This window comes from Alosa pseudoharengus, unplaced genomic scaffold, assembly GCF_046254945.1.
Source record: "Alosa pseudoharengus isolate Yale_2024_CS ecotype anadromous, Long Island Sound unplaced genomic scaffold, YU_APseudo_1.1 YU_APseudo_1.1_scf_1, whole genome shotgun sequence".
In the NCBI taxonomy this organism is placed as follows: Eukaryota; Metazoa; Chordata; class Actinopteri; order Clupeiformes; family Clupeidae; genus Alosa; species Alosa pseudoharengus.
Window position 1 is genome coordinate 49,678,169 of NW_027468564.1, and position 27,607 is coordinate 49,705,775.

Genomic DNA, 27,607 nt, shown 5'->3' on the forward strand with positions numbered 1-27,607 from the left:
TTCCGCTGCCTCCCCCGTCGAACATTGTGGATTATCCACACAGGTCTCCAATCAGCTCAGAGCCACAGCAGACTCGTCATAGGTATTCAGGTTTTTTCTTCTTCTTTTTTAATGCTTCTTTGTATAATGGATTTTCATCATTATTAATGACACAGAAAGGAATGATTGTGGGAAATACTAAAGCACTAAAAATGTTATGTTCTGTTAAACAGTTTTGTAACGGCAATGCAGTACATACTTCATTAACACAAACTGGAATTTAATCATTGACTGATTGAAACAAAGCAACTCACAATGCACTGACAGACAACTTCATCCTGACATTGTTTATCACAGAGTTATAATAGTCTTCTTCTAGTCTTCTTGGGTGTGACTGACACCTTTGTTCAGTGCTAAATGCACCAATCGGAGTTCAAAGGTATTTGCCATATGCCTCCCTTGCTACATTCATGATAGTGTTGCAGCTCAGTGTGATGGTCTGCAGCACACATGTGACATGTCAAACTCATGCAGGCTCATGTGACATTCCGAGCTCATCGTTTGTTTTTAGTTTTTTTTTTAAAGGCTGCTATTCACAGATGACTTGCAATCGAAACTAGACCGTTTCAATGGAGTGCTCCTTCTTTTGTACTTGTATAATATGAAAAGCTATGAAACAATATGGAATTTAACATTCCCCAAAAAAAGGGAAAACTTTTTATAGGATGATGATGACCCTACAAAGACTCGAACAAAGACCACCATGGACTATGTTTTGAATAGCATGCATATAATGTATATAATTTTAAAACACAAACTGATGAGGTGTGTGAAATCCTTACATTCAACTTTTCTTCTCTTTCTCTCTCTCTCTCTCTCTCTCTCTCTCTCTCTCTCTCTCTCTCTCTCTCTCTGTGTTCATCCCGAGGTCACCGACCACACAGGGGTCATGTGGCATTGACCTAGAGGATGTGATCGTCAATGGCCGTATCTCAGTCTTCCTGATGCTGTCCACCAGGCCTGGTGCTTTTCTGTCATCTCATCTGATGCGTTTGCACCTTCTACTGGGGTGAACAAGCATTGCATACTGTTCTTTGGATTGCCTTTTTTATGTGTGTTTTTTTTTCTTTCTGTTTTTGTATTAAGTCCCTAGATTGATGAAGTTTTCCATACGGTTGCATTATGAACAAGCAAAAAAAAAAAAACTGATGAATAAAGAATTGAAGGAGGTGGTAGGGAGGGAGGGGAAAGAGACATTATAGGCCTACCGTTATAATGAAGATGAATGCCAACTTGGTCAAGTTAAAATTAACTCAGAGTAAATGATGGAGTGAATAGTTCTTATGGAAAATGTGTGAACGGAATCTTTCAAATAAATTGACAGCCAAGGGGCCAATTCATTCGGCAGCACAAATGTTTAATTCATCCACTTTTATTACAAGCCCTACCGACATGAGGAAATGAGGCTTAGTTTCTCTGTGTGAAATTACCTATATCCACAGAATTGTCTAATAACTGTATAAGATTGCATTGCATTTCTAGTCCATACCATCATTCTGAGATGACCATGTGATTAGTAATAATCTAGCACCTTAGTTGAAAATCTGGTAATCCAGAGCATGAGGTGATATTTGCCTGACATAACAAAAGATAAACAGATAACAGAAGATTCCTGAGACTCTTAGATAACATAGCAATGCTAATAGTAGCAAAAAATTTCATAGTTCACAGTGAAGATCAGGGATAAAGTGTCATTGAGAACATGTGATGGGGCATAGCTGGTCATGTAATTCATTACGTTGCCCATGGCTGTTGTGGCATGAGACACCTGTGAAGAACATGAATTGTCAACAAAACACAACAATAAATCTCCATGAACTCTTGAGTTTGAAGGGAAAGAGTGTGATGTAAGAGTATGATGCAATGTGCTGCTACCTCAGCTTCTGTGAGCGAGACAGCAAAAAGTGTTTTAAAAACTGCCAGTGGTGTTCTATTGTCCAGAACTCATGTGTGTTTATGTGGTAGGTTGAGTTCTCATGCAGTTCATCCATGCAGCTCCTTAATGTCCCAGACGAACTGGAGAGGGAGATCCTTCATCCTCTCCTTGTAGCCCTGGTCAAAGCGTTCACTCTGGGCCACCGTCAGGCAGTTCTTCCAGTCCCCGATGGTTCCTGAATCAGATACACATTTTTAACATGAAGAAATTCTATACAAATAGATGAATCAATACCTATAGACATGCAAACAAACATACATGGATCCAGCAGACACACACACACACTGTACGTGTCATCCTGTTTTAAAAGGCCCTCACCTTTACGCAGGAACTTTCCTTTGGTGGGGTCTTTTACATCATCTGGGAGGAACTCATAGTTTGCATTCGAGTCGTTCTTCATGTTGTTGAATGTGACCCGCTCCACCACGCTGTCTATTGCTGCGTCAGACAGGTTCTTCCCCACAAAGTCACAGAGCCTCACTATGACCGATCTTAGATCCTAGAGAAGTCAGAAAGGAAAAGTCATCCATACCAATGACCTTTATAAGAATTAATTAATTCATGTTAAACTTCACTTATGTTTTTTTTATGTTCTAGTGTGTTTTTCAATAATACCTTGATCATCTCCTCATAAGTCAGAAACAGTATGTTGTATTTGTCCTTGTTGGTGTGCCATCCTTTGACATGATCAAACCAGCACCCTCCAACCACTGCAAAGAAAGGTAAGAACATTTTCACTTTGGAATCTGAAATCCTCTGAATTTAACATGAAGCATGAAAAGCAGTGAAGATGAGAGAATAGACTAGAATTAAGGAAAGAAATAGTCATTTGGGAACTTAAGGAGAGGAGAGGAGACTTCTCTCCCCAACACCTGCGACCCTCTGGCCCTGTGAGTGAGATCTGGACCTACTGTACCCTCTATAGGATATAACGCATGTAACCAATGCATGTAGTCATTTCACATAATAGTAACAAATTAAATGTGAATTGTAGGTTAAGTGCATTCCACAACTACTGACTGGACATTGGAGATCCAGTGGGTGAGACAAATAAATAGGCTACAATAAAAAAGTAGCCCAGATAGATTATTATAGATGTAAAGAAATCAATTTCATCAACATTTTTTTTTTACTTGTACTTGTAGTCCTGTCCAGTGATTGAGAAAAACCAGATAAATCGGTATATGAGGTCAATACAATTCTCATCAACTTACTCCACCCAGACATGAACTTCTCCAACATTCCGTCATAGTCAGGAGGAGAGTCCAGCTTCTTCATGAATTTGGCAAAGTGAAAATATGACACCATGGCATCTTTGGGGTTCCTCATCACATAGATGATCTGAAAGAAGAGAGCAAGTAGAATGATATAAAGGTGCAGATAGGATTGGTGTTTATCACTGCTTGAGAGAGAGAGAGAGAGAGAGAGAGAGAGAGAGAGAGAAGAATACATATATGCTTACAGTGTATTGATGAAGAGTAACAATGTTTGTAATGTATATATATATATGTATATATACACACACACACACATATATATATATATATATATATATATATATATATATATATATATATATATATATATGTACATACAGTATACATAATGCACAAAAAAGGGCATGATTTTAAATATTTGTGAAAATGCAGATATGATTTTTTGCATTTTTGTCGCTGAGGTCTTCTTATCTGGGTGTGGAGGTCTTGGTAAGTGTGTGGTTGATCCTGGGCGCACTGCTCCACTCACCTTGCCCTGGCCCTGCTGTAGGCCGCGGGGCATGAGGTGGGAGTGCAGGTGGGAGCAGAAGAGGCGGGGTGAGGGCCGTGTGGTGTAGTCCTTGCCCTTCTCCAGGAACTCCAGCCAGGGCATGCGCGCAAAGGTGATCTCGTTGGCCTGCTCCGGGAAGTCCTCCTCATATATGAGAGTGATGATGCGCTGAGTCCATACCGTGCCTGAGTGACAGAGAGAGACACACACACAAACACACAAGTACATACACAAGTATACACACACACACACACACACACATGTGCGCACACGTACACACACACACACACACACACACACACACACACACACACACACGTGCGTGAGACAACAAGAGGTGTGGAAGTAGAAGAAAAAGATGATAACAGCAAGTCACTAAACTTTACATGCAAAACCCCACCCCCCATACAAATCTGACCACTCCATTGGGGTAATGTTTACAGCCTAGTAGGCTACAGTAGCCCACGTGTCCACTGGACAAACATTTACCTATATGACTTGAGTCTAAGGGTTACCCCTTATATCATGTGAGAGTTCATGCACATTCGAATACATGTGTGCAGTCTGTGTGCAGAACACCCATGCGTGCTTTCAGTAGAATATTGAATTCACCATTCCGTACCACTAGTTATGGAATAGGTGTACTTACTGTAATATATCATTTTAACACAGACTATTTGAACTGCATTTTGAAGCAGTAAAAAGGAACATGAGAAGCAACTATTGCAACTTTAGATGAGGGAAATTCCCTTTTTTCTATGATATAGCCTATTATAATATAGGCTAAGGTAGTGTGAAAAACGTATTTTTTTTATTTTCTTTTAAGTTTACTGGGAGTCCTCTACATATAAGTTGATGACTACATCTGTGCAAGCGCAAACATAATAATAATAATAATAATAATGTACAACCCCAAAAAAGCATGCAGTCTGACTCACCGGACTTGGGGAAGGTAACCACAAAGACATCGCTGTCTCTGATCTCAAAGCTCTCTAGACTGTCTATGTACTCCGTCGTCAGCTCCTGTGTGTCATCTACTGGAAATACGGTGCCCTTGTAGGTGAAAAGTTTGTCACCCAGAAGCTTATACTCTTGTTGGGCCATCTCGATGATATAGCAGGCCAATGACCTCAGCTAAGCTCAACTGGTGCGTGTAAAACAAGGCTGGTGGTGCTGTCGCCTGTCTTAGATGGTGAGAATGGTCGCTTAGATGAACGCCAATACTTTGCTAGCCGAGGTGAGAGCGCCTAATCTTTGGTCATCAGAATTCATCACTTATTACCTACACGCCACACAGCGGTTCGTTTGAAATGCAAACATATGGAGCAAAGATCTGGAGCAAAGGGATCTTTAATGAAATTTGAAAGGTTAACGTAGGCATAGCAATCAGTTTCTGTGGACACACTCTCTCGTTTGGACACTTAATTGGCTTAGCATATGTTCCATTCTCTGTGGGAAAAATATGAGTGTATTAACACTTTCTGAACCTATGGTGTACTAGTACCAAATGTACCAGGTGTATATTTTTCTGACCTGAACACGTCAAGTAGACGGGCATAAAGACAATAGAATGGTCTGTGGCATTGTTGGTCATTCAGATACTTTTGATAAGTTATCTGCTTGAGTCCAAGGAAGTTTTGACACAAAATATTTGTTTGAAATCTTGCTAATACATATTTGTGCAGAGCGGTCATTGTGCTGTTCATCCGTTCATTCATTCAACCTTTATTTAATTCTCAGAAATTGATGCAAAGATTATACAATCACAATTTAAAAAACAGAAAAATAGTACATAGCAGTTGCTATTAAAAGTACATAAATAATCCAAAAGCAAAGTTAACAATAAAAAGCCATAGGCCTAACATTTGAAAGAAGGGGCATTATAGCAATATAGGCTGACCCAGCTCAGAATAAAAATGATGAATCTTTAGCATTAAACAGTCTTTTGCTGGTCTGATAGGAGCCAGAAATCCATTCGAGCAGTTGAAAATGAGATAGTAACGTTCCAACAGTAGCTTCATAGATAAATAAATATCTGTGTTTATTTCTCATCTCTGCTAGAGATGACCATCCCGCTTTATCATAAAGGACACAGTGATCAGAACAATAGCCAGAACAATGTGTGCAGTAATAAATCTTAGGGCAGAGTGATAGACTCTGTCCAGGGCCTTTTTATAAATTACGTCTCCATAGTCTTAACAGTGACATAAAAACTGCTTCAGCAAAACCTTCCTCTGACTGAGCATTTCCTGACTTCACAGACTGAAACCTCTGAGACAAATAGTTCTGACCAGTCACAAACCTTATTCCCAAAACACTGTTCTGTAAAAACTTACAGAACAGTTGTAGCAAAAAACAGAGAAACTAAGACTTTGCTGCCATCTAGTGTATATTGAAAGGAAATTCCTCCACAGATTTTATGTGAAAGGCCCACAAACATGTTTTCGAGGTTACCAATGAAACACACACACACACACACACACACACACACACACACACACACACACACAGACACACACACAGACAGCCACACACACAGACAGCCACACACATACACACACACACACACACACACAGGAACACACACACACACACACACACATAGCCACACACACACACACACACACACACACCCCCACATAGCCACACACACACACACACACACACACACACACACACACACACACATACACACACACACACATTGTAGCCTGACAGTGTGTCATGGGAAAATAGATTTGGAAGAGAGAGGGATATAGGCCTAGTCTCCCCTTTGATCAATAGGTGTGTGGAGCTCACAGATTTGATGCTACATGATACATACAATAATCCTTATGTATCACATACGGTGGATGCCTACAGGTGGGCATGAAAGGATTAAAGGGGATTGGGGTTGAGGAAGGGTGTGTGTTTGTGTGTGTGTGTGTGTGTGTGTGTGTGTGTGTGTGTGTGTGTGTGTGTGTGCGTGCGTGCGTGCGTGTGTGTGTGCATGCATGCGTGCATGTGTGTGTTGCTATGGCCAGGTCAGGTTGAGACCCTGTATTTATTCAGCAAGCATTATCATCTCTCACTGATGTTCCTGCTTATTGAAATCTTCTCTGAATAGCTAGCACAAATGTGTCTGGTTTCAACCTTGATTTGATTTCACACTATATAGACCTTCTTTAAATGTCCAAGTTAGGTACTTTGTTTGTTTTTGATTTACATAAGAGTAGAGGACTGCAAATGAGTTTTGGTTTTGGGGCATCATAGAACAAAAAGCTGAAGTGTGGAACAATTCAATGAATTTCACAACAAATAGCACTAGGTTAATATCAGAGACAACACCTTTAATGTCAGTGACAACATTATATTCTACTTACATTAGAACAATATCAAACAACCAAGCATTGAACTCAAATATTGTCCACTCAAGAGTTGATAGTGTTCTCTTCATGATGACAACAACATCACCATATAATTACAAATGCCTTAAACAAGAACTCACTAAATAAATGACTAATACGTAAGGGATAATGTATAGAACGCCGGTCATTACTGGGAAAATAAGTCATGACAGGGCGAACCGGACCCCGACGCGCAGCGGAGGGGTCTTGTTCCGCCCTGAAGGGACTTATTTTCACAGTAATGACCGGTGTTCTATACATTATCCCGCTTATTATACGGCTACTTGCCAAAACAATAAAATAATAAACTCACCACATCACTTTAGCCTACATAACCTAGCCTATTTGTTACCGTTCATCGTGGCATTTGCTGAGAAACAAATAGTTTGCAACAACACACGCTGCTGAACTTGAATCAAACATTCTTTAGAACACAGCTGATCAACCGTCTGCTTTCACGTTTGAATGAAGTTCCAGTCCTTGCGTAGTGATATGAAAGACGTATCAGAAGCACAAAACCTGTTGCCATTGACAGCGGTAATTATATGTTTGCAGCGGTAATTACATTATATATCTTACCGCTAGAACTTTGGGAAATCCCATTCAAGTCAATGGAGCGTTCTACTAGCATTGTGAAGAGCCATATAATAAATTGATATAATTACTAATACCTTAATTAAGAGGGCAAAAGATAATTGATGAATCCTGATTAAGAACTGGCTAAGATAATTACAGGTGCCTTGATTAAGTCTGGCATGTGCAGTTGATTGAGGAAAGGATCTCGTGGAAGCGAGGGAGATTGGAGGCCAGTCATATACATAAAGAGAGAAAAATACAGATACATGAGCAAACACACATTAACTCTCTGTCTCTCTCTCTCTCTTTCTCCTTCTCTCTCTCTCTCTCACACACACACACACACACATACTGAAGAGGCAACCACGTCTCAGATGCACACCTCTGGTAGCCTGACCACTCGACTCCCTCCAGCTGAGGATCTCTTGAGTACGAGCCAACTCAGGGTGCCCCTCTGTCGGAGTCGAGCTACGCTACAATAGCCCTGAACCCCCCCCCCAGCCCCCACCCCCCCAGTCCTACCCCACCCATGAACCCCATTGTGCCTGGTCGTCTCAAAGAGCCTCTTTTCAAGTAGGCCGTAAATCGATCCTGGGCCTTTCCTGGCCAGGGTGTGCCGGGACCGTCTCTGGTATACCCGAGGGACCGGTGGGTGATGGGGTCAGGGGAGAGGAGGTGGGTGGGGGGTGGGCAGGGCCAGGGAGGCGGGCAGCTAAGCAGCTGGTCACTGGTGGCGCGGTATGAATGCCTGTAAACGGAGAAGTCTGAGAAAGGACAAACAAACAAAGCTGGTGATGAGGGCTATGGCGATTGGCGAGGTTTGTTAATTGTATGAGGATCCTCTTAAAAAGGCAGGTTTAGTTTTTTCTTTTTTTCTGAGGGGTTGCCTCAGATGTCACAGGGCAGAATAAACAACACGTGCCAACCCGCAGTACCTAAAATATCATTCCATATGGAAGATTGAAAGTCAAATTTGTCAGAAAAGTCAAAGAATCAGATTAATATACAAAAAGTCAATATATATATATACAGTGCAAAAGTTTTAGGCACCCATTAGATTTGTTGTTTCATGTTATGATGACCATATATATTGATTTCTCATTGTGTTTATTAGAATTCAATCAGACGATATAAAAAACAAAACAAAAAATGTGCCTTTCTGGTTCAGATTCTAGTCTTCTGCATCCATTCGATTGGTTGTTTTAGCAGTGTTATAATGACCAATCTCGCAAGGGGGAAGCTGAAGCCGATTGGTACTGGTTCTGGCTCTGACACATTGGTATCAGAAGTGTGAAGGAGATGACGGCACTTTGACAGATCGAAGATCTCATTGAAAAGCTACAGCTGGAAGAGTTTATTGCTCACCTAAAGTGGGAAATGCGTGCCCAAAGGTTTCTATTCAAAGAGCCTTGATGAGGCAAGCTAAATAGGGTCCCCGGGGATGTACAGTATGTTTCAGGTGGCTCCTCCACTTTGTGCCATGCCAAAATGTTTTAGGGTGAGCCATGCCAAGTCAGCAGCTGATATCGAGACCTCCATCGTAGCTGGATCTACCAGCAGCTTCTGCAGTGGCCTGGTGGGTGACTGGTCATTATAACACCGCTAAAACAACAAATCCAATGGCAGCTTGAGACTATCAGAACAAAAATTACATTTTATGTGTATATAAATACTGTGTACATATTTCCTGTGCTCTCTGCCTAAGACTTGCCTAAGACTTTTTCACAGTATGAATATATAGCCTATTCTGTACATACATAGAGAGAGAGAGAGAGAGAGAGAGAGAGAGAGAGAGAGAGAGAGAGAGAGAGACATAGACATGACAGTTTGTTGCCAAGCTGTCTTTCTTTATGATGAACACAACACATTTTTCTCAAATGTCCTGTAGGCTCTTACTTATAGGCCTGTAATATATAATGTAATATGTAGGCCTGCGTGCATGTAATAATACTGCTATGACTACCTTGGTTTGTAGGTGGCTCATAGTAGGCCGGTCCCATTTCCACATAAATACTGTTACATTAATGAGAAATATGAATGGGCTTAGAACCTGTGCATAAAAATGTCTCTTAAAACTGTCAAGACGACTCTTGCGCAACATTGTATCATCACGGCAGCTGACCCCTGCAGTTGGTTTCCTGTCTTCGGGTCTGATTGCGCACCCCGTTGCCAATGACCACTGAGCCCCGTGCCATGTCGAGAATGAGGGAAACCTGTTCGGGATTAAATCGTAAACAGTCCAAGCACTTGTGCACTCAGCCGAAAAGGCATTTTTGGGGATTTCTCCCGGGAAAGGGAAGAGCGCGGGAGACTGATGAATCTTCACATTGCAGTCACAGTGCACTTTGTTATTCAAATAATCTGTGGAGTTCTTTACACACTTCTGATAACACTTCGTATTGCTTGTGAAATTTAGTTAATATATAGGGCCCATGCAAAGGTCTAACTGGACTTTTTTTTTTTTGGGGGGGGGGGTCTAATTTGTCGGACCAGGTTCGCCTTATAATATTTCAGAGCGGGGGGCGGAGTGTTTGATCTCCGTGAGTTTGCAAATGACACATCTCATCCGCTTCTTCAAAGTCTCTGTTTGCAGCAACAGGTAAGATGACAACATAAAACATACGCGAATATGTAGCCTGTTGTTATTAACAACGGTACTTTCCATCCGGTGAGCGCTTGCGAGAGAACAGCTACCTGATTCCCAGAAGTCTACGGTCAAAACACCGGCAGCAGCATGGTCGCCGCTGAAATAGCCTAACGGATTATTTGTGTCTTATTTTAACCTAAGGCGACATAGACTGCCCTCGACATAGCCTACCAAAACCACAGGTCGGTGTCATACGGAGACGGCTGTAGGCTACCTTTGAAAGTTCGAGCGGCTCGAAGTTGACAGCTATGCAGCTGAAAGCGTAGCGATGCTCAACTCAGACTTCACATGGCAACCGCTACGAAAATAGTTTCCAAGAAAGTGCTTCGAACTTTGTGTGGGATCCTCCTGACCTATTTCATCATTGTATTGGTGGATTTACAATTGCGAACAAGAAATCCCATCAGTCCAGGTGCTGAACGCGGTGCAGGAGAACGTTTCCAGAACCATGCTGTCAATTCCCTGTCAAAAGATGGAAACATCCTGTCAAAGTCATCGGACGACGGACGCAGTGACAGCAGTCGAGGGGAGAATAAAGACAGAGATTTTAGTGACAATAGACGTCCATCCTCTTGGTCAAGCCTGACGCCCCAAGACATTTTTATAGCAGTGAAGACGACAGGAAGGTTTCACCGAACACGACTGGACCTGTTGCTGGATACATGGATATCAATAACTAAAGAACACGTGAGTGTCTTTGAATGCTGGAATACCAACACTGTTAGACCATATGTTATTAATCCTGACATTACAACTTGAATGACATAAAAACCCTGAAAAACAATGCTGTATTGTGAACTGTTGGCACCACTTTACAAATTAGAGGTTCTGAATGAGAAAAAAGTAACCTCTGTAGCCTCAAGCCACTTGTAGTGTATGTGTGTAGGTTATACAAAGTAACTAGTACTTAAATGATGGAGATTACTGCTTTCCAATCTCTGTCATCCAGAGTGAGTTCAGTCAATCAAAGCCAACAGTGGCTTTGCTGGAGCTCATGCTCATCTGTGAGTGGACTGACATCAGTCACTTCACCCTCAGTGTCCAGCTGGATCACATAGACCTCTCATTCATTTTGTGACCATCTGACATTAGTGACTGACAGATCATTTCCTGAAAGCCATTGTAACACACTAAGTAGCCCTGCTAGTAGTAGCTTGCCACTTAATACACACCCATGATTCCAAGTCTGTTAATACATCCACACTCAAGAAAGTCTTTTTTATTGTCAGTTATTTAGTGCTGATTTCAGAGCCATCGAAAAGTCCCAGAGAGAACTAGTTGTCCTAAAACCATTAGTCACAGGATGTCTTTTAGATCGATGTTTTTTTTCTTCTCATTTTAACATAGAGTAATATAGGCCTGCTTCCTGTTTTAGTTGCTGGTAAGCGATTATACGCCAAGATGTGCTTCCTATCTCAGCACTTTCGTTCTGACACAACTTTGCGTGGCAGTCAGACATGCATTGATCGAGACGCTCCAGTGCCACAGGATCAACTTTCACTGCTTCAGCTGCAATCTGCAGTCTGCATCTGTCTCCAATCTGACTGTTTTACAGCCAGCCAACCACAGCAGCAAGGCCAGTTGATGCAGCAAAGATAGTTGAAAAAATTCTACCAAAATTTGCTCCAATCCTACGGAGGTTTTCAAACCAACCTATGCCCAGTGTATTTTGGGGAGGTAGGTTGTTTTGGCAATAATGAAAGAGGCACGGGCATTTTGTAATGATCCCCTGTCAACCGTGTGTTTTCTTTTTCCACGTTTTTAATGTAAAGTGTTTCCATGCACCATGTGTGACACAACTGCCACTTCCTTCCTGTTCACTAAGCACGCCACACTGTCTAAAAGTGAGCAGACGGCTATGAGGCCCGATGAGGTCACGTTGTGAGATATCGTAAGGTAGTGACACCAACTTCTGCAGATGCTTCGATGATCTTAGTGTGTGGACACAAACAAAAAGCATTCATATTTGTGGCGACACATGACTGAATTATTTGCAGACTGTATGCTTTCAATGTTTGATGAAGTTCGCATATGACTTTGATAAATCAGTTAACTTTTTGGCTTTCAGTGTGAAGTGTTGTTGTTATGTCTCTAGAGGTGGATACTTAACTTAACAGTTTCCTTGTGTTTTGTTTGGCCATTCATGTTTACAAATTTGTCCTAGTGAGTGGTAGTAGTGAGCGTTCCAGGAGGAGATGTGTGGAGGGGAGTTAGAGGAGCTCATGGCAGCAGTGGTGGATAATGACACAGCAGGAGAGCAGCAGCAAGCAGCCAGCCGGCATCTCAAGAGATACATGTCTGTCATGAAGTTGGATGTAGTAATGATGTCTATGTCACACACACACACAGACACACACACACACACACACACACACACACACGCACACACACGCACACACAGACACACACACACACACACACACACACACACACACTATTTGACTAAGGAAGTGTACATTGTTCTTAGAGATTACACTCAGATATACATACACACACACACACACACAACTGAACAGACTTAAACATGCACACACACACACACACACACACACACACACACACACACACACACACACACACACACACACACACACACAGTAGATGGTACTGTTGGAGCAGTGAGTAACTCTTCTTGCCAACAACCTTATCTCTGAGAGGCTTGTCAAAGTGAATCCCCAACATGAAACTGGCTGTGTCACACCCTCAAAAGAACATCCATCATTCTAAATATAAGACGACAAGTGCGGAGCAGTGCTGTGGCAAACCTGAGTGACTCTTGACGACTAGCATAAAAGCCCCTGTCCTGTCACAAACCTGCCCAACACACACACACACACCATCGCCTGCCCGGCTTCCGACATGCCCAGCTGCAGGTGTTTACATAACACACACACACACATACACACACACACACACACACACACACACACACACACACACACACACAGTTTGCCTGAGTCATACTTGGAGATATTGGCGTAAATAGAGGAGTCATCAGCATATACATTTTTCAGGCGGAGAATAAACACTGAAATATTCAGAAGAATTAAAAATGCATCAGAACCATTTATACCTACCATGGCCTTGAGAGAGTGGCGGAGAGAGCAGAGTCTGGCTGCTGATGACGGAGGTTAGACCGTACCTATATAAATACTGTAGATGCCCTGTCTGAAGGGTTTTCTATTGTTGGTGTCGCTTTTAGTAAAGGTTGCCATTTTAAGCTGGCGCGTCAGAGGATTTAGTTGATGACCCACATGGCTGAATTGTTGATGGGGAGCAGCGTGTGTGTGTGTGTATGTGTGTGTGTGTGTGTGTATGTGTGTGTGTGTGTGTGTGTATGTGTGTGTGTGTGTGTGTTGGGCGGGGGGTGCTGCAGGTGCACTCTGTCTGTGTTTGAAATGTCTCGTGTGCGTCAGTGACTGAAAGAGAGAGCAGAGGAGAAAATAGACATATGGTTCTGGAGCAGGCGCGCCTGTGACGTCATGCGCCCTGCTAACACAGCCTCGATGAGGAACAGGAGGTGTGTGTGTGTGTGTGTGTGTGTGTGTGTGTGTGTGTGTGTGCAGGCCCTTGTAAAGGGGAGAGGGGTGAAGACAGGGAAGTGAAGAGCTTAAGAGCGTTGGCTCTTTCGGACGCGTGCTCAGACCACATACCCTCTCGTGGCGTGTCTGCTTATCCTTCCTTTGGTCCATTTAGTACGTAGTCTTCTCCATGGCCCGCTTTAGTTGAGTGACTCTCCGAAACTCCAGGCTGACCACTCTGGGCTCCCCCGACCACACACACACACACACACACACACACACACACTGTGGCTGTGCTCCTGGGGTGCTGTGTTGGTGCCTTGTGCCAAAGGGGAAGCGACGGCCGCAGACCGATTTTCGAAACAATGACAAAAAACGGAAATGGGCCTGTGAAGAGGAAGTCTAGACCAGTGAGTGGAACAGTCTGAAAGCAACTCCCACCCGGGGTGTCACTCTTCCTCTCCTCTCTTCCTTTCTCTCCCTCTTTCTCTCCCTCTTTCTCTCCCTCTCTCTCTCTCTCTTTCTGTGCTCTCTCACACCACATGTTCTCAAGTGGAAGCTGAGAAAGCAGGTCCCTTGCTGTTAAACGACATGAGAAATAAGGGCTTGTGAATTGCTGATTTGATAGCCTGAATCATATAAAACAGTATTAAATTCTCCTTGGTAGCATTTACTATGGTCCCGTTTCTGTGTAAAGCTTAGTTTATGCTCCCTTCTCATATGGCTGTGTCTGTTTCAGAAGCAGATTGCAGTGTCGTGATGAAAACATCCCAGAATAAGACGCATACTCAGTCTACACTGGGAGTAGGAGCGTACTCAGTCTACACTGGGAGTAGTAGCGTACTCAGTCTACACTGGGAGTAGGAGCGTACTCAGTCTACACTGGGAGTAGTAGCGTACTCAGTCTATACTGGGAGTAGTAGCGTACTCAGTCTATACTGGGAGTTGTAGCGTACTCAGTCTACACTGGGAGTAGGAGTAGTAGCGTACTCAGTCTACACTGGGAGTAGTAGCGTACTCAGTCTATACTGGGAGTTGTAGCGTACTCAGTCTACACTGGGAGTAGGAGTAGTAGCGTACTCAGTCTACACTGGGAGTAGTAGCGTACTCAGTCTATACTGGGAGTAGTAGCGTACTCAGTCTACACTGGGAGTAGGAGTAGTAGCGTACTCAGTCTACACTGGGAGTAGTAGCGTACTCAGTCTACACTGGGAGTAGGAGTAGTAGCGTACTCAGTCTATACTGGGAGTAGTTGCGTACTCAGTCTATACTGGGAGTAGTAGCGTACTCAGTCTACACTGGGAGTAGTAGCGTACTCAGTCTATACTGGAAGTAGTAGCGTACTGAGTCTATACTGGAAGTAGTAGCGTACTCAGTCTACACTGGGAGTAGTAGCGTACTCAGTCTATACTGGAAGTAGTAGCGTACTGAGTCTATACTGGAAGTAGTAGCGTACTGAGTCTATACTGGAAGTAGTAGCGTACTGAGTCTATACTGGGAGTAGTTGCGTACTCAGTCTATACTGGGAGTAGTAGCGTACTCAGTCTACACTGGGAGTAGTAGCGTACTCAGTCTATACTGGAAGTAGTAGCGTACTGAGTCTATACTGGAAGTAGTAGCGTACTCAGTCTACACTGGGAGTAGTAGCGTACTCAGTCTATACTGGAAGTAGTAGCGTACTGAGTCTATACTGGAAGTAGTAGCGTACTGAGTCTATACTGGAAGTAGTAGCGTACTCAACTGACACCAGGGCCACCCTGCTCTGCTCTGCTCTGCTCTGCTCTGCTGCAGTTTGTTGATAATGAGTGGTGGAGCCCTGTGGGCCGCTCCTTTGGCTGCAGGCCTCCTATTTATGAGCTGCTGGCCATCAGACTCCACTCAGAGCTGGACAGAGAACCAGCAGCATGGAGGTGGACAGACTGGGGGAGAGGAGAGAGAGAGAGAGAGAGAGAGAGAGAGAGAGAGAGAGAGAGAGAGAGAGAGAGAGAGAATACCTAGAACATGCAGTATATATTAAGAAAACATTAATAATCTATCAAATGAAATCTCTTTCCGACACCTCACCAACAAGCAGAAATCAGTCACCAGTGGAAGACAAGCCTCAGTGTGTCACTACAGCTCTGGTAACTGTTGCCTTCCCAAACACAATTTCTCCTACAACTAAGCCAAACGATCTGTTGAGACAGAAACAGAGAGAGTGAGAGAAAATGAGAGAATGAAATCGAGAGAGAGAGAGAGAGAATAAAATGGGATAGTAACACCCCCCCCCCCCCCCCACACACACACACACATACTCCATGCACCCTATCACACTGTCTCATTAGTGTGCCTTATCACTGAAAGGACTGTTGTTGTGTGTCCAGGCGCAACACAGTAAAACTCCCACTCCCCAATGGGACCAGGAGAGAGCTGTCATGCTGTGGTGTGTGTGTGTGTGTGTGTGTGTGTGTGTGTGTGTGTGTGTGTGTGTGTGTGTGTGTGCTGCAGCTGACAATTTATTTCAGGGGGCATGATGTCGCTTGCTGTGTGATAGTGGAGGCAGACAGACCAGATGTAGTTTTTAATGAGTCAGAGCTGCCGTACACATTTGGTTCCCCAGACAGCGAAAACAAGCTTGTTTAGAAAGTGCTTCCAGGTCCGTGGATTGTAGCGGGTTAGATACTTTGCACAGCACCCTGGGTTAATGTGCTGTCATAATGAGGAAACTCACCTGTCTGACTGAAGGTGAGAGTAGAGAGGCTAGCAAACAACAAAAACAACAACAAAAACAAAACAGTGGATGATATTTTTACTGAGGACACAATAATGGGAACTGGGTACAGGGGGCGTTTTTTTTTGGAGGTGACTAGAAGAAGGAAGTTGTTGGGAGGGCGGTGTGGTGGTGGAGGTCATCGGTCATCCTGCCATTGTTGTTGACTGTTGTTTTGTTTTGTTTTGTTTTGTTTTGTTTTGTTTTGAGAGCAAACGTTTGTTCGGGGGGCACGTTTGTTTGATTTGACTGAGCGTACAGGGAGACAGTGGGGAGGCGTTTCCTGAGGATGTGGAGGAGCAGGCAGGCCAATCAGGCGCTTATCAAGCCACGCTACCGCTCCCACTTTGGTCCTGAGGTAGTGTGGGGTGTTATGAGAACTCTGTGGGAAATCACACTGTGGGCATTGTGTGTGTGTGTGTGTGTGTGTGTGTGTATCTGTGTGTGTGTGTGTGTGTGTGTGTGTGTGTGTGTGTGTGTGTGTGTGTGTGTGTGTGTGTGTGTGTGTGTGTGTGTGTGTGTGTTTGAGTGTTTGAATGTGTATGTGTGTGTGAATGTGTGTGTGCGCGCGTGTGTGTTTGAATGTGTATATGTGTGTGAATGTGTGTGTATCTGTGTGTGTGTGTGTGTGTGTGAGTGTGTGAGCGGCACTTAAGCCCTTGCTGTCATCCTCTACCCGCCTCTATCTCCACTCTCGCCACCCCCGCTTCCTCTTCTCTCTCTCTCTCCGCCCCTCCACATCTCCCTCTTTCCCTTCTCTCTCTCTCTCTCTCTGTCTCTCTCCCTCTTTCTCTCTCTCTCTCTCTCTCTCTCTCTATCTCTCTGTCTCTTTCTCTCTCTCTCTCTCTATCTCTCTGTCTCTCTCCCCCTCTCTCTCTCTATATATCTCTCTGTCTGTCTCTCTCTCTCTCTCTCTCTCTCTCTCCCTCTCTCTCTCTCTCTCTTGCCCCTGACTGATGGATGGAAAAGCCGCCCTCACCCCGTGCCGTCAGCTTTCCAGTGGGGGGGGCATTAGTGGTCAGACGGAGGTGCTCTGCGTCTGACGGGCCCTTATCTGTCCAGCCCTCCCTCCACTCTCAGATGAAAGAGTGTCAGACACTTAAAGCAGCCCCCACACATCACCTCCTGACTGTTTCCTCTCTTCCTCACATCTTTTCTTTTTTTATACCCATCAGGTCGTGGAGCAGATGCCGTGTTCTGGAAAGTTCTATCGACAGCCTTTGCTGTCATCTGGGCTTAATGTGTGGCTCTGGCTGGTTGGTGTTAACAGTGATTGGGAGAGCTCTTGGACTCAAACTTTACTCTGAGTATACTCAGACCTTACTCTGAGTATACTCAGACTCTACTCTGAGTATACTCAGACCTTACTACTGGTACATAGGCAGTTCTTTTTAATATCTGTGATAAAAGGATGGTTTTGGGAAGAAAATGCCCCCTAGGGTGGAAAATAGGATTAAAAAAGTTGATAAACTATTTCATATTTAACAGCAGATGAGTTCCAGGGTAGTCTTGGCTAGATATAAATTTGCGTCGGTTTTTTTCACTTGTGTTCTGAACAGCTTCATTTCATTTTTTCAAAGTTTTTCCAGGGGCAATGTCTTTAGACAGATTGGTCATATTGCACTACAAATTGCATTTTCAATCTCATATTTCAGGCTATGTGGCTGTGAAAGAGTAATTGAGATATTTTATTTTATGATTTTTTTTGCTGGGCTATTTTATGAGCCTCTGCAATCGAACACAAACTCATGCAGCTAACCAGTGGCGGTGACTCTGGTACGATTACCAATTCAAGGGCTGCCAAACATTCCCTGCAATTCATACTTTCAATTTGTCTTCATTCACTTTTCAATTTGCACTATACATGCAGAAAATAGGCACAGACTCCATGATGCATGAGCAACCAGACATTTTTGTCAAGGAATAGCAAGAAGTAGTGGTCACACATCCCTGGCCATGACCAGACCACACATACCGTCCATGAAGCGGTCAGCGCCGCCTGCATATAGCCAGGATAAATCTTCACTTTTCTTGACAGTGGCACCGATGCTCGACTCCCCCTTCTCTCCGATAATGGAGGTCATTCTTAGTTTACCTTGTTCACACTGAGATGGGCAGCAGTATTCATCATGGAAACGTGCTCCGCCGTCGGCAGATAATCCCTGAAGGGCCTAAAGCGTTCCTGCTCCACCTCTGAAACGTAACCCATCGTTATGGCAATGCTAATGATGATAATCTGCCATCTCATTGTATGCCATCTTTCAGGTCACGCTCAATCAGCTCATGATGAAAGATCACAAGCTGAGTGACATTAGTGCTCCCTGGTGTGTGTGTGTGTGTGTGTGTGTGTGTGTGTGCATATGTGTGTGTGCGTATGTGTGTGTGTGTGTTTGTGTGTGCATATGTGTGGCTGAGTGTTTCATGTGTGTGTTGGATGAGCGTTTTGTGTGTGCATGTTATGTGTGTATAGGATGAGTTTTATTGGGTTGTGTGTGTGTGTGTGTGTGTGTGTGTGTGTGTTGACTGGCTGGCTCTTCCATTGTGAGCACATCCTGTGGGATCTCAGTGAGGATGTCTGTGGCTGTTAGGCTGCGATGGCTTCACCCCGTCGGTCCTGAGTGTGGTGCTCAGTGTGAGGGACGCCTCCGTCTCCGCAGCCTCCTGCACTCTCTCAGGGGACCACTAGGTGGCAGCGCGCGGGGCCCAGCAGTTTGCATACGTGTGTGTATGTTTCTGATTGTATCTAAAGCATCACCTCCTTGTTGGAGATGTCATATATTTGTTTTTTGTCTTTTATATGACACCCAATAGAGTTGTGTTTGATTGCAGTCTCTCTAGGGCCTTCCAAAGCACATGGTGTGTGTCATGGTGCCTTGGTTTGAAATGCCTGAATGAAATCATCACTTGTGTGTCCAAATCTGTCTGAGTGAGAGTGCCAGGACCTATATGGAGAGAGTGTGTGTGTGTGTGTGTGTGTGTGTGTGTGTGTGTGTGTGTGTGTGTGTGTGTGTGTGTGTGTGTGTGTGTGTGTGTGTGTGGCCAAATCTCTCTGAGTGAGAGGGCCAGGTCCTATATGGAGTGTGTTGTGTTCTCTCTCTATCTCTGTGTCTGAGTGTTCCATTCTCCCCTGTCACAGACGTACATCTTCACGGACACTCCTGATGTGGAGATCACCTCCAAAGGTAGGGGTCACCAACGGTCAGATTTGGCTACAGAATACCAATCAGCACATTTCTGCTCTGAAATCCCGTGTCTGACCTCTCTGTCTCTCTCTCTCTTCTCTCTCTCTCTCTGTCTCTCTCTCTCTTCCTCTATTTCATTCCTGCCTGCCTGTCACTCTCTCTCCTTCCTTCCTGATTTATGCCTCACTCTGTCACCCTCTCTCGGTATCATTCCGTTATCCTCCTTCCCTATCATTCTGTCTCCGTATCCCTCTCTCTCTCCTCTCCTCTTGATCTCTCTCTCTTTCTCTCCCTCCTTTCTCTGCTGTCGCTAACCCTCTCCCTGGACCATTCTGTCCCTGTCTCTCCTAATCTCTTTTCTCTTCCTTTCTCTCCCTCTGCCTGTTCCTTCTTCCTCTCTCTCTCTCTCTCTCTTTTCCTCTGCCCCCCCCCCCCCCCCCCCTCCCCCACACTTTCTCTCTCTGCGGTTCAGGCTACAATCTCGTGCTGACCAACTGCCCTCCGGAGCACAGCCACCAGGCCCTGTCGTGTAAGATGGCCGCCGAGTATGACCGCTTCATGGCCTCGGACAAGAGGTGAGTCAGCATCTCCCGACACCAAACAAAACAGGATGTTTCTCAACGCCGAGAGAACACGCTACTTCCCCTATCCCCACGGCTTATCTGCTGCCATCACGACCTAGAAGCATGTGCACAGAGGTCTGAATTACCCACCCCCCACCACCACCACCACCACCCCCCACCACCTCCACCACCCCCACCTCTCTTCTTCTCTCTTTCTCACTCTTTTTTTTTAAAGTATATTTTTTGGGCTTTTTGCCTTTATTTGGATAGGACAGTGAAGAGTGACAGGAAGTAAGTGGGAGAGAGAGATGGGGTGGGAACCGGGAAATGACCGCAGGTCAGATTTGAACCTGGGTCGCCGTGGGCGCTCAGACCCGTACATGGTACGGACGCTGCAGCCTGCTGCGCCACGGCGCCCCCCTCTCTTTCTCACTCTTACTTTCCTCACTCCTAGCCGGTGGTGATAAGAGTTTTGTTCTGTGTGCAAGGTTCCAGGGATTTGTGCAAAGCTTGCAAACCTACTGTATTGTGCTTTGGCACAACAGCGCTCTCTACAGGCAGGCAAGTGTAGCTTCAACCCAAGGGACAACTATTACATTAGCATAGATTGCAAAGGTAAACAAATGATCATGTAAGCAGACAGTATCAGCCAGATAAGTATCACCTGCTTCTTTTTTTTTTAAGTATATTTTTTTGGGCTTTTTTATGCCTTTAATGCGACAGGATAGTGGAGAGTGACAGGAAGTGAAGTGGGAAAGAGAGTCGGGGTGGGATCTGGAAAGGACCATGGGGCGGAAATCGAACCCGGGTCGCTGGCGTACGGTGCAGGTGCCCCAGCCAGTTGCGCCACGACTGGGGCCACTGTACCATTCTTTAGCCTATATAGTAGGTCATGGAAATTTAGGTTTTTGTCCTGCAAATAAAAAAATATGACATACAGCAATTTCTTAATTTTTTCACCTATTTCTTGCATTGTTGATCTTATCTGGTTATCGTATTACTTTAATTTATTTGAGTAGTTCAATGCCTCAGGGCTGGAGTACTGAATAGGCCTACTAGACCTCAGGGCTGGAGTACTGAATGGGCCTACTAGGCCTCAGGGCTCGAGTACTGAATGGGTAATGTTATTCACCCCTATCTGAATAGGGCCCCTCAGTCAAATAATAAGGGTAATGTTATTCACCCCTGATATCTGAATAACCCAGTCAAATAACACAGGTCATGTTATTCACCCCTGATATCTGAATAGCCCAGTCAAATAACACAGGTTACACTATGTGTGATATGTCATAATAATAGGACTCCTGTTTAGCTCAAACTGTGTACCGCTGCTGACCCCTGCATGAGGGTTGGATGTGTGTGTGTGTGTGTTAGGAGGTGATGGTGGGGTGGCTTGTGGGAGGGCCTTGTCACGTCTGTGCTAAAAGGCCAAAGTCAGAGGGTCTGAGTCATCTTGCAGTGGTTAATATTTATAAAGCACATTGAAACACAGTTTTCACCACACACACGCATGCGCACGCACGCGCACACGCACACACACACACACACACACACACACTATTTGACTAAGAAAGTACACAGGTGGCACAGAGGCTTGTCTGCCTACACTTCCCTGAAAAAACTTTCCACAGAGTCATTTCAGAAGCCAGTGAATTAACTGCCCCCCCCCCCCCTTTTTAAACAACATGATTTAGAGTACAGGTGTAAACAATACAATAAAGAATAAGTTGGGCATGTGAAAATGGGACACCCTGATAAGATATCCAATAGAGGTCCACCCACCAACCATTCATTGAATATAAAACAATAAATATGTATGGTAAGTACATATACTCTTTTGTTCCTGTGAGGGAAATTTGGTCTCTGCATTTATCCCAATCCGTGAATTAGTGAAACACACTCAACACTCGGTGAACACACAGTGTTATGTCCCCTGCTAGGGGTCAGGGAACTATAACAAAACTAAATAAAGCAAGGGCAAAACACGGCAGAAAATGGTGGATAAATGTGAAAATAATCAATAATTTATTATAATTAAACTAGGCAAAAATTTACATTCAAAACAATATCAAGCAACGGCCAGAAGGCCGCAAAAACGAAGCCAGAAGGCCAAAAACAAAGCTGCCCAATTTCCAGGCCTCTCTCCCAGACTCTCACTCTGAGAGGGACTGGAGACCTGGACGCAGTGTGGGCGAGAGCGGAAAGCGGAGCATGAAGCGTGGCGTGGTAGCAGTAGCGTTCTGCGAGGAACCAAAAAACGAGCCGGCCCCCCTGGAGTGACGTCAACCAGCACCTTTTATAGGGCTGGTCCAGCAATTACGCCCCCTGCTGGAGGGTCTGAAAATGTAATGTGTCTGCTAAAATCGTATCGTATCTCCAGGTTGAAGTTTTGCAGGTATAGAGACCATTGATGTCGTGACAAAGGACATAAGTCCACAATTAAGCCCCCTGCTGGAGTGTCTGAAAAATACAGAGACAGTAGGAACACAAATAGCTAGGGACGTAACACCCCCACCACTAAAAATCAACATATGATGTTGATCAAACAACCCAGTATGTAAAACGAGCAAAACACAGAAATTTCAAACACATAAAATTCTCTTACTGATAAGAGCGAGATAATGTGTCTGCTAAAATCGTATCGTATCTCCAGGTTGAAGTTTTGCAGGTATAGAGACCCTTGATGTTGTGACTAAGGACATAAGTCCACAAGGTATCATCTGAGAAAACCCCGGACAGGATTCTAGCAACCTCTGGACGTCCTTTGCACACGAACCTGGCAAATGACAGACAACAAGTCAAATCTTCCAAAATCCCTGAATTCGGAAGGCGGAGACACGAAACAGGCACATCACAAAAACTCAGTCCATCCTCCTGTAGAGAGTAGGAGGAAACTACAGGACAACAGGCACTGGACTCACACTCTCAGGGTCAGGATCTCTAGAGACGTACGATTTTAACACATTAATGTGACACACTCGAGTTTCACACCACCTGTCCGGCGTACGAAGGACATAGTCTGTGTCACTGATCTTAGACTCAATTTTGTAAGGTCCCAAAAATGTTGCCTGTAGGGCAGACCCAAGCACAGACACTAAAACTCTGTCACCAGCCTGAAAACTACGGTTAACAGACTTGGCTAATGACGGAACTTTTTTCGGTTCACACATTATCATATCTCTGTCAATAGGCAAAGATAGGGCAGAGTTTGAAATTTCAGCACCACTGTGCGTGGACAGCGACCTGGATGATTTACGAATTTCAGCACCATCGGCCGTGGACAGCGGCCGACGCACGGAACCGGAAGAAAACACAATGGGATCCTCAAGTGCCATAAACGAATCACACAAGTCAAAACGTGACTTGCATGCTTGAGTTCGAGCAACTACACACCCTGGACAGACGTCAGGTAAATTGGAGTCTGCTTTGGTGTGTTCAGAAGGTTTCGAAATTACCTGAGGAAGAACTTTCTCATGTGCGAGGTCATTTCCAACAAGAAACTGAATACTGTTCATTGGCAACGGCCAGAATGCCGCAAAAACGAAGCCAGAAGGCCAAAAACAAAACTGCCCAATTTCCAGGCCTCTCCCTCTCTCCCAGACTCTCACTCTGAGAGGGACTGGAGACCATTTTTCTTACTGGTCAGGGATTGAACCGGCAACCCTTCGGTTACAAGTCTGAAGCCCTAACCAGTAGGCCACAGTGGAGTGTAGACAGGAAATTATTGTGTGAGAGATGGGGTGTGTAATTGAGATGGATGTTGCATAGCTTGCTGCTTGTGGCACAGCTCCCCTGCAATGCAAGGTGCCCTCAAGTGCTCAAGTGAATCTTTACAGCGCACTCAGTGCAGTGTTGCAATGCAAGGTGCCCTCAAGTGAATCTTTACAGTGCACTCAGTGCAGTGTTGCAATGCAAGGTGCCCTCAAGTGAATCTTTACAGTGCACTCAGTGCAGTGTTGCAATGCAAGGTGCTTGGCAAAGCAAGAGCACAAATAAATGTCATCATCTCAAGCAGAAAAAGGTGTGGTGGTACAGAAGGGCCAATAAATAAAGACAAATAAATAAAAATAAAAAGTGGGACTTGGTAGAATCGAAAGACCAAAGGAGGCGATGTCTGTAGGTTCCCTGCTGTCCGTCAACCCGTGTCCATCTCAGTGATTTTGCCTGGGAGCAGAAATCCAAGTGTTAAGAGACAGGGTGAGCAGCAGAGGCAGTACATTAGTTATGAACCAAGAACCAACACAGCACTCTCAGCATTTAAAAATGTTAGAAATATATATTTCCCCGACATTACCTTTTTAACTGGATGTTCATATCCACCAATCGAGACGGCGGAGTCGTTGGTCATGTGATGCAGACTTTTTACAAACTTGTTTTCCTCTAGGGTTTTAATAGGTGCCAGATCTCTTCCATGTAATGCACCTTTTTGCTACACACATGAGAAAGTTGAACACAAATATATAATCTTATCTTGGTGTAGTGTGGAAATGGAATTCATGAAATAAATGAAATTCAGAAATGTCAATTTAAATTTGAGCACAAGGATGCTTACCTCACTGGTAGTCCATGGGTCTGCAGCATCAGCCAGAGAGGAACAGGAACCTTTAAACTCCTGATAGTTCTCTTTACACTGTACACCTTGGCTGCTTGCCTGGCTGAACGCCATGGCAACACAGATGAGCAGAGGAAAGGAAAGAGTTCCCATGATGAAGACCACCTTAGGGAGGAAGAGTAAGGGACACAGTGAGAATGATGGAAGACATTTCACTATTTGATGCATCTACAAAACCCTAATGTTTGACTTTGATTTAAATAATAATTAGATTAGCCTACATTGAAAAAACTATAGACCCAGTAGTAGTTCAAAATGATAGTGAGATGAGATTTTTAAGAGAGGTAATCCAGCATTTTTGTTGGTACCCATTTCCTAATCTATTAAACTAACATTTCTAAAAAAAATATCAACAAAGCTGTCATTAGCCAGTGAGCCTTACAGACATACATTGTGCTGGTCATTACCTTTAAGATGAGAATCCCAGATGATCTGTTTCTCCGGTGTGAGAAGTAAAGCTGCTGGCTCTCCAGGGGACTTTTGTTCAATGTTTATTGTTAAAGTTGAGTTTGTAAAACATTAACTTTTGCTAGATGACCTCCTCCACTCCTCCACACAAAGTGTCCTGCCCGAACAAACACTCAACGTGTTCCACAAAAACATTGCACAAGCCAGTGATTGAAGCCAAGAACATTTTGTAAGGGATAATGTCATTATTTGGAAGTCCCGACAGGGCGAACAGGACCCCGATATCACTCACGATTTCACTTTACATCAAATCAATCTTCATTTATATTGTGCCTTTTGTACAGTGTTGCATTACAAGCTACATAACACTAGCCTGACAAGCCAGACCCACATTAAAATGTAGGGTCTGGGCACTCACCGTTCGCAGTGCTCAGTCCGAGGGGCGGGATAATCGGTTGTCTTTCAAATTCCCTCTGCACGCAATAGAACAGCGCTGAGTCCCATGCGTTTTCCCACCAGCGGAGCTAGTTGGCTAGTTCAAACTTTTGCCAACTTAAAACAAGCTTAACTCGTGTCACACTGTTGGCCAAAAGCAACATCCATCTTCTTTGTTTTCAAGTAGCAGGGAATTCAAGCCAAACCGTTGCAACTCTGCCATCAATCATTATGTTAAGCCCGCCTAACGACTCTATACACGATTTGATTGGCCTGATAGAAGTTTAATTTTTCGAGCTCACAAGCCAACGGAGAGTTGCTAGACTAGCCCTGGAAGCAAATGTAATTTGCTGCCGCTAGGGTGCGTCTAGATTTCTAGGCTTAACACAGCAGAAGGACAAAGAAAGACCTGATGCTACAGAGAGAAGGAAGGAATGTGTAACGCACAGCAGTGATTAAACCCATAGGAGTAATTAGAAAAAAAGAATGGTAGAAATGAATACATTAATACAAGTACAATGACTAAATAATAGTAACAAATAATACATTAATACATACAAGTACAATGACTAAAGTAAAAATAAATGTGTTAGTAACTGAATAAAGTTTTAAATATCAAAGTTATCTTCCTTTAACATTGATGTTGCAATACGTCAATACCTGTATAACACAACCACGTTGAAATTACATGAATATTTCCTGTAGGCCTAAGCCTAATCAATATCATTGGAATTACTTGATCAAATTGGGTTATCACAGCTTGAATCATTTTGTTTAAACCAAAAGAGAAATGTTGGACTAATGGACAAGTTCATTCATGTGCAACCAATGTACATGAATGTTGATGATAAAATCAAGTAAATCGAGCGATTCTTCTTCCCAGTGTAGCCCAATCTGCTCCCAACCTGGCAACTGGGAGAAAGTGGAGCTCAGCTCAGCTGCAGCTTTAAGTGCTGTCAGATAGTGGTGTGTGTGTGTGTGTGTGTGTGTGTGAGTGTGTGTGTGTGTGTGAGTGTGAGTGTGTGTGTGTGTGTGTGTGTGCATGCATAGTCAGGACTGAGGCACTGGGACATTGTTTGTCATGTGATGGTGATGATGATGTCAAATTGTGACAGTTTGAACATTCCATATGCTCCCTTTTCCCCTGATGCTAATGAGTGTGTTTAGTAGCTAAATGCTACATGTTGTTGTGTGTGTGTTTTGGCCGGTGCAGGTGGCTGTGTCACGTGGATGATGATAACTACCTGAACCCAGGGGCTCTGCTGTCCCTTCTCTCTGCATTCCCATTGGACAGTGACATCTACGTGGGCAAGCCCAGCCTGGACCGACCAATGAAAGCCCACGAGCTCCTGGAGGCCAATAAGACGGTCAGTCAGCATTCCAACTGTCCCACGATGCAGAAGAGCTCTGTAGTCTGCCTCATGTGTTGGTCCTCTGTATTGTGGTCAGATCTTATGAGTGTTGTGAAGTTGGGTTTCAATAGGCCAAAGGGGAAGAGATGCAGGCCAATCAAAGTGTGGTCACAGGCTAGTGATTTACTTTCTGTGGGTTGGTCAATTATTACTCTTCTTTTGCCAATTGATCCAGATGATTCTATTCTATCTGTCCACTGGGAGGAAGCCATCAGATGTTAGAAGTCAATACTGGCAGGTTTGCAGGTGTGTGTGTGTGTGTGTGTGTGTGTGTATATATGCATGTGTGTGTGTTTATGTGTGTGTGTGTGTGTATATATATGTGTGTATGTGTGTGTGTGTGTGTGTGTGTGTGTGTGTATGCATGTGTGTGT

At 44.1% G+C, this 27,607-nt stretch overlaps 2 protein-coding genes across 2 annotated transcripts in view; one reads left to right on the forward strand and one right to left on the reverse strand.

Annotated features, from left to right (window-relative positions):
* Nucleotides 1-1,464: 1,464 nt before the first annotated feature.
* On the reverse strand, nt 1,465-4,846 carry LOC143107260 (amine sulfotransferase-like). Its single transcript, XM_076271481.1, has 6 exons — nt 4,681-4,846; nt 3,722-3,927; nt 3,190-3,316; nt 2,591-2,685; nt 2,294-2,474; nt 1,465-2,150 (listed from the first exon to the last, which is right to left on the reverse strand). Exons 1-6 carry the CDS (start codon nt 4,844-4,846, stop codon nt 2,023-2,025), a joined length of 903 nt encoding a protein of 300 aa, XP_076127596.1. The 3' UTR covers nt 1,465-2,022.
* A 5,381-nt stretch (nt 4,847-10,227) lies between these two features.
* The window catches only part of mfng (MFNG O-fucosylpeptide 3-beta-N-acetylglucosaminyltransferase), a 32,798-nt gene continuing 15,418 nt past the window's right edge, over nt 10,228-27,607 (forward strand). The window contains exons 1-4 of the mRNA XM_076291384.1: nt 10,228-11,038; nt 19,758-19,803; nt 20,276-20,378; nt 27,035-27,188. Coding sequence (XP_076147499.1) covers nt 10,640-11,038; nt 19,758-19,803; nt 20,276-20,378; nt 27,035-27,188 — 702 coding nt within the window. The 5' untranslated portion in view covers nt 10,228-10,639. The remainder of the gene's footprint in view (nt 11,039-19,757; nt 19,804-20,275; nt 20,379-27,034; nt 27,189-27,607) is intronic.

Coding starts and splice junctions, on each gene's coding strand:
- LOC143107260 (XM_076271481.1), bottom strand. CDS start 4,846: ATGGCCCAACAAGAGTATAAGCTTCTGGGTGACAAACTTTTCACCTAC. Junction 3,928..4,680: donor GGTTACCTTCCCCAAGTCCG/GTGAGTCAGACT, acceptor TCTGTCACTCAG/GCACGGTATGGACTCAGCGC. Junction 3,317..3,721: donor TACAGCAGGGCCAGGGCAAG/GTGAGTGGAGCA, acceptor CTCTTCTTTCAG/ATCATCTATGTGATGAGGAA.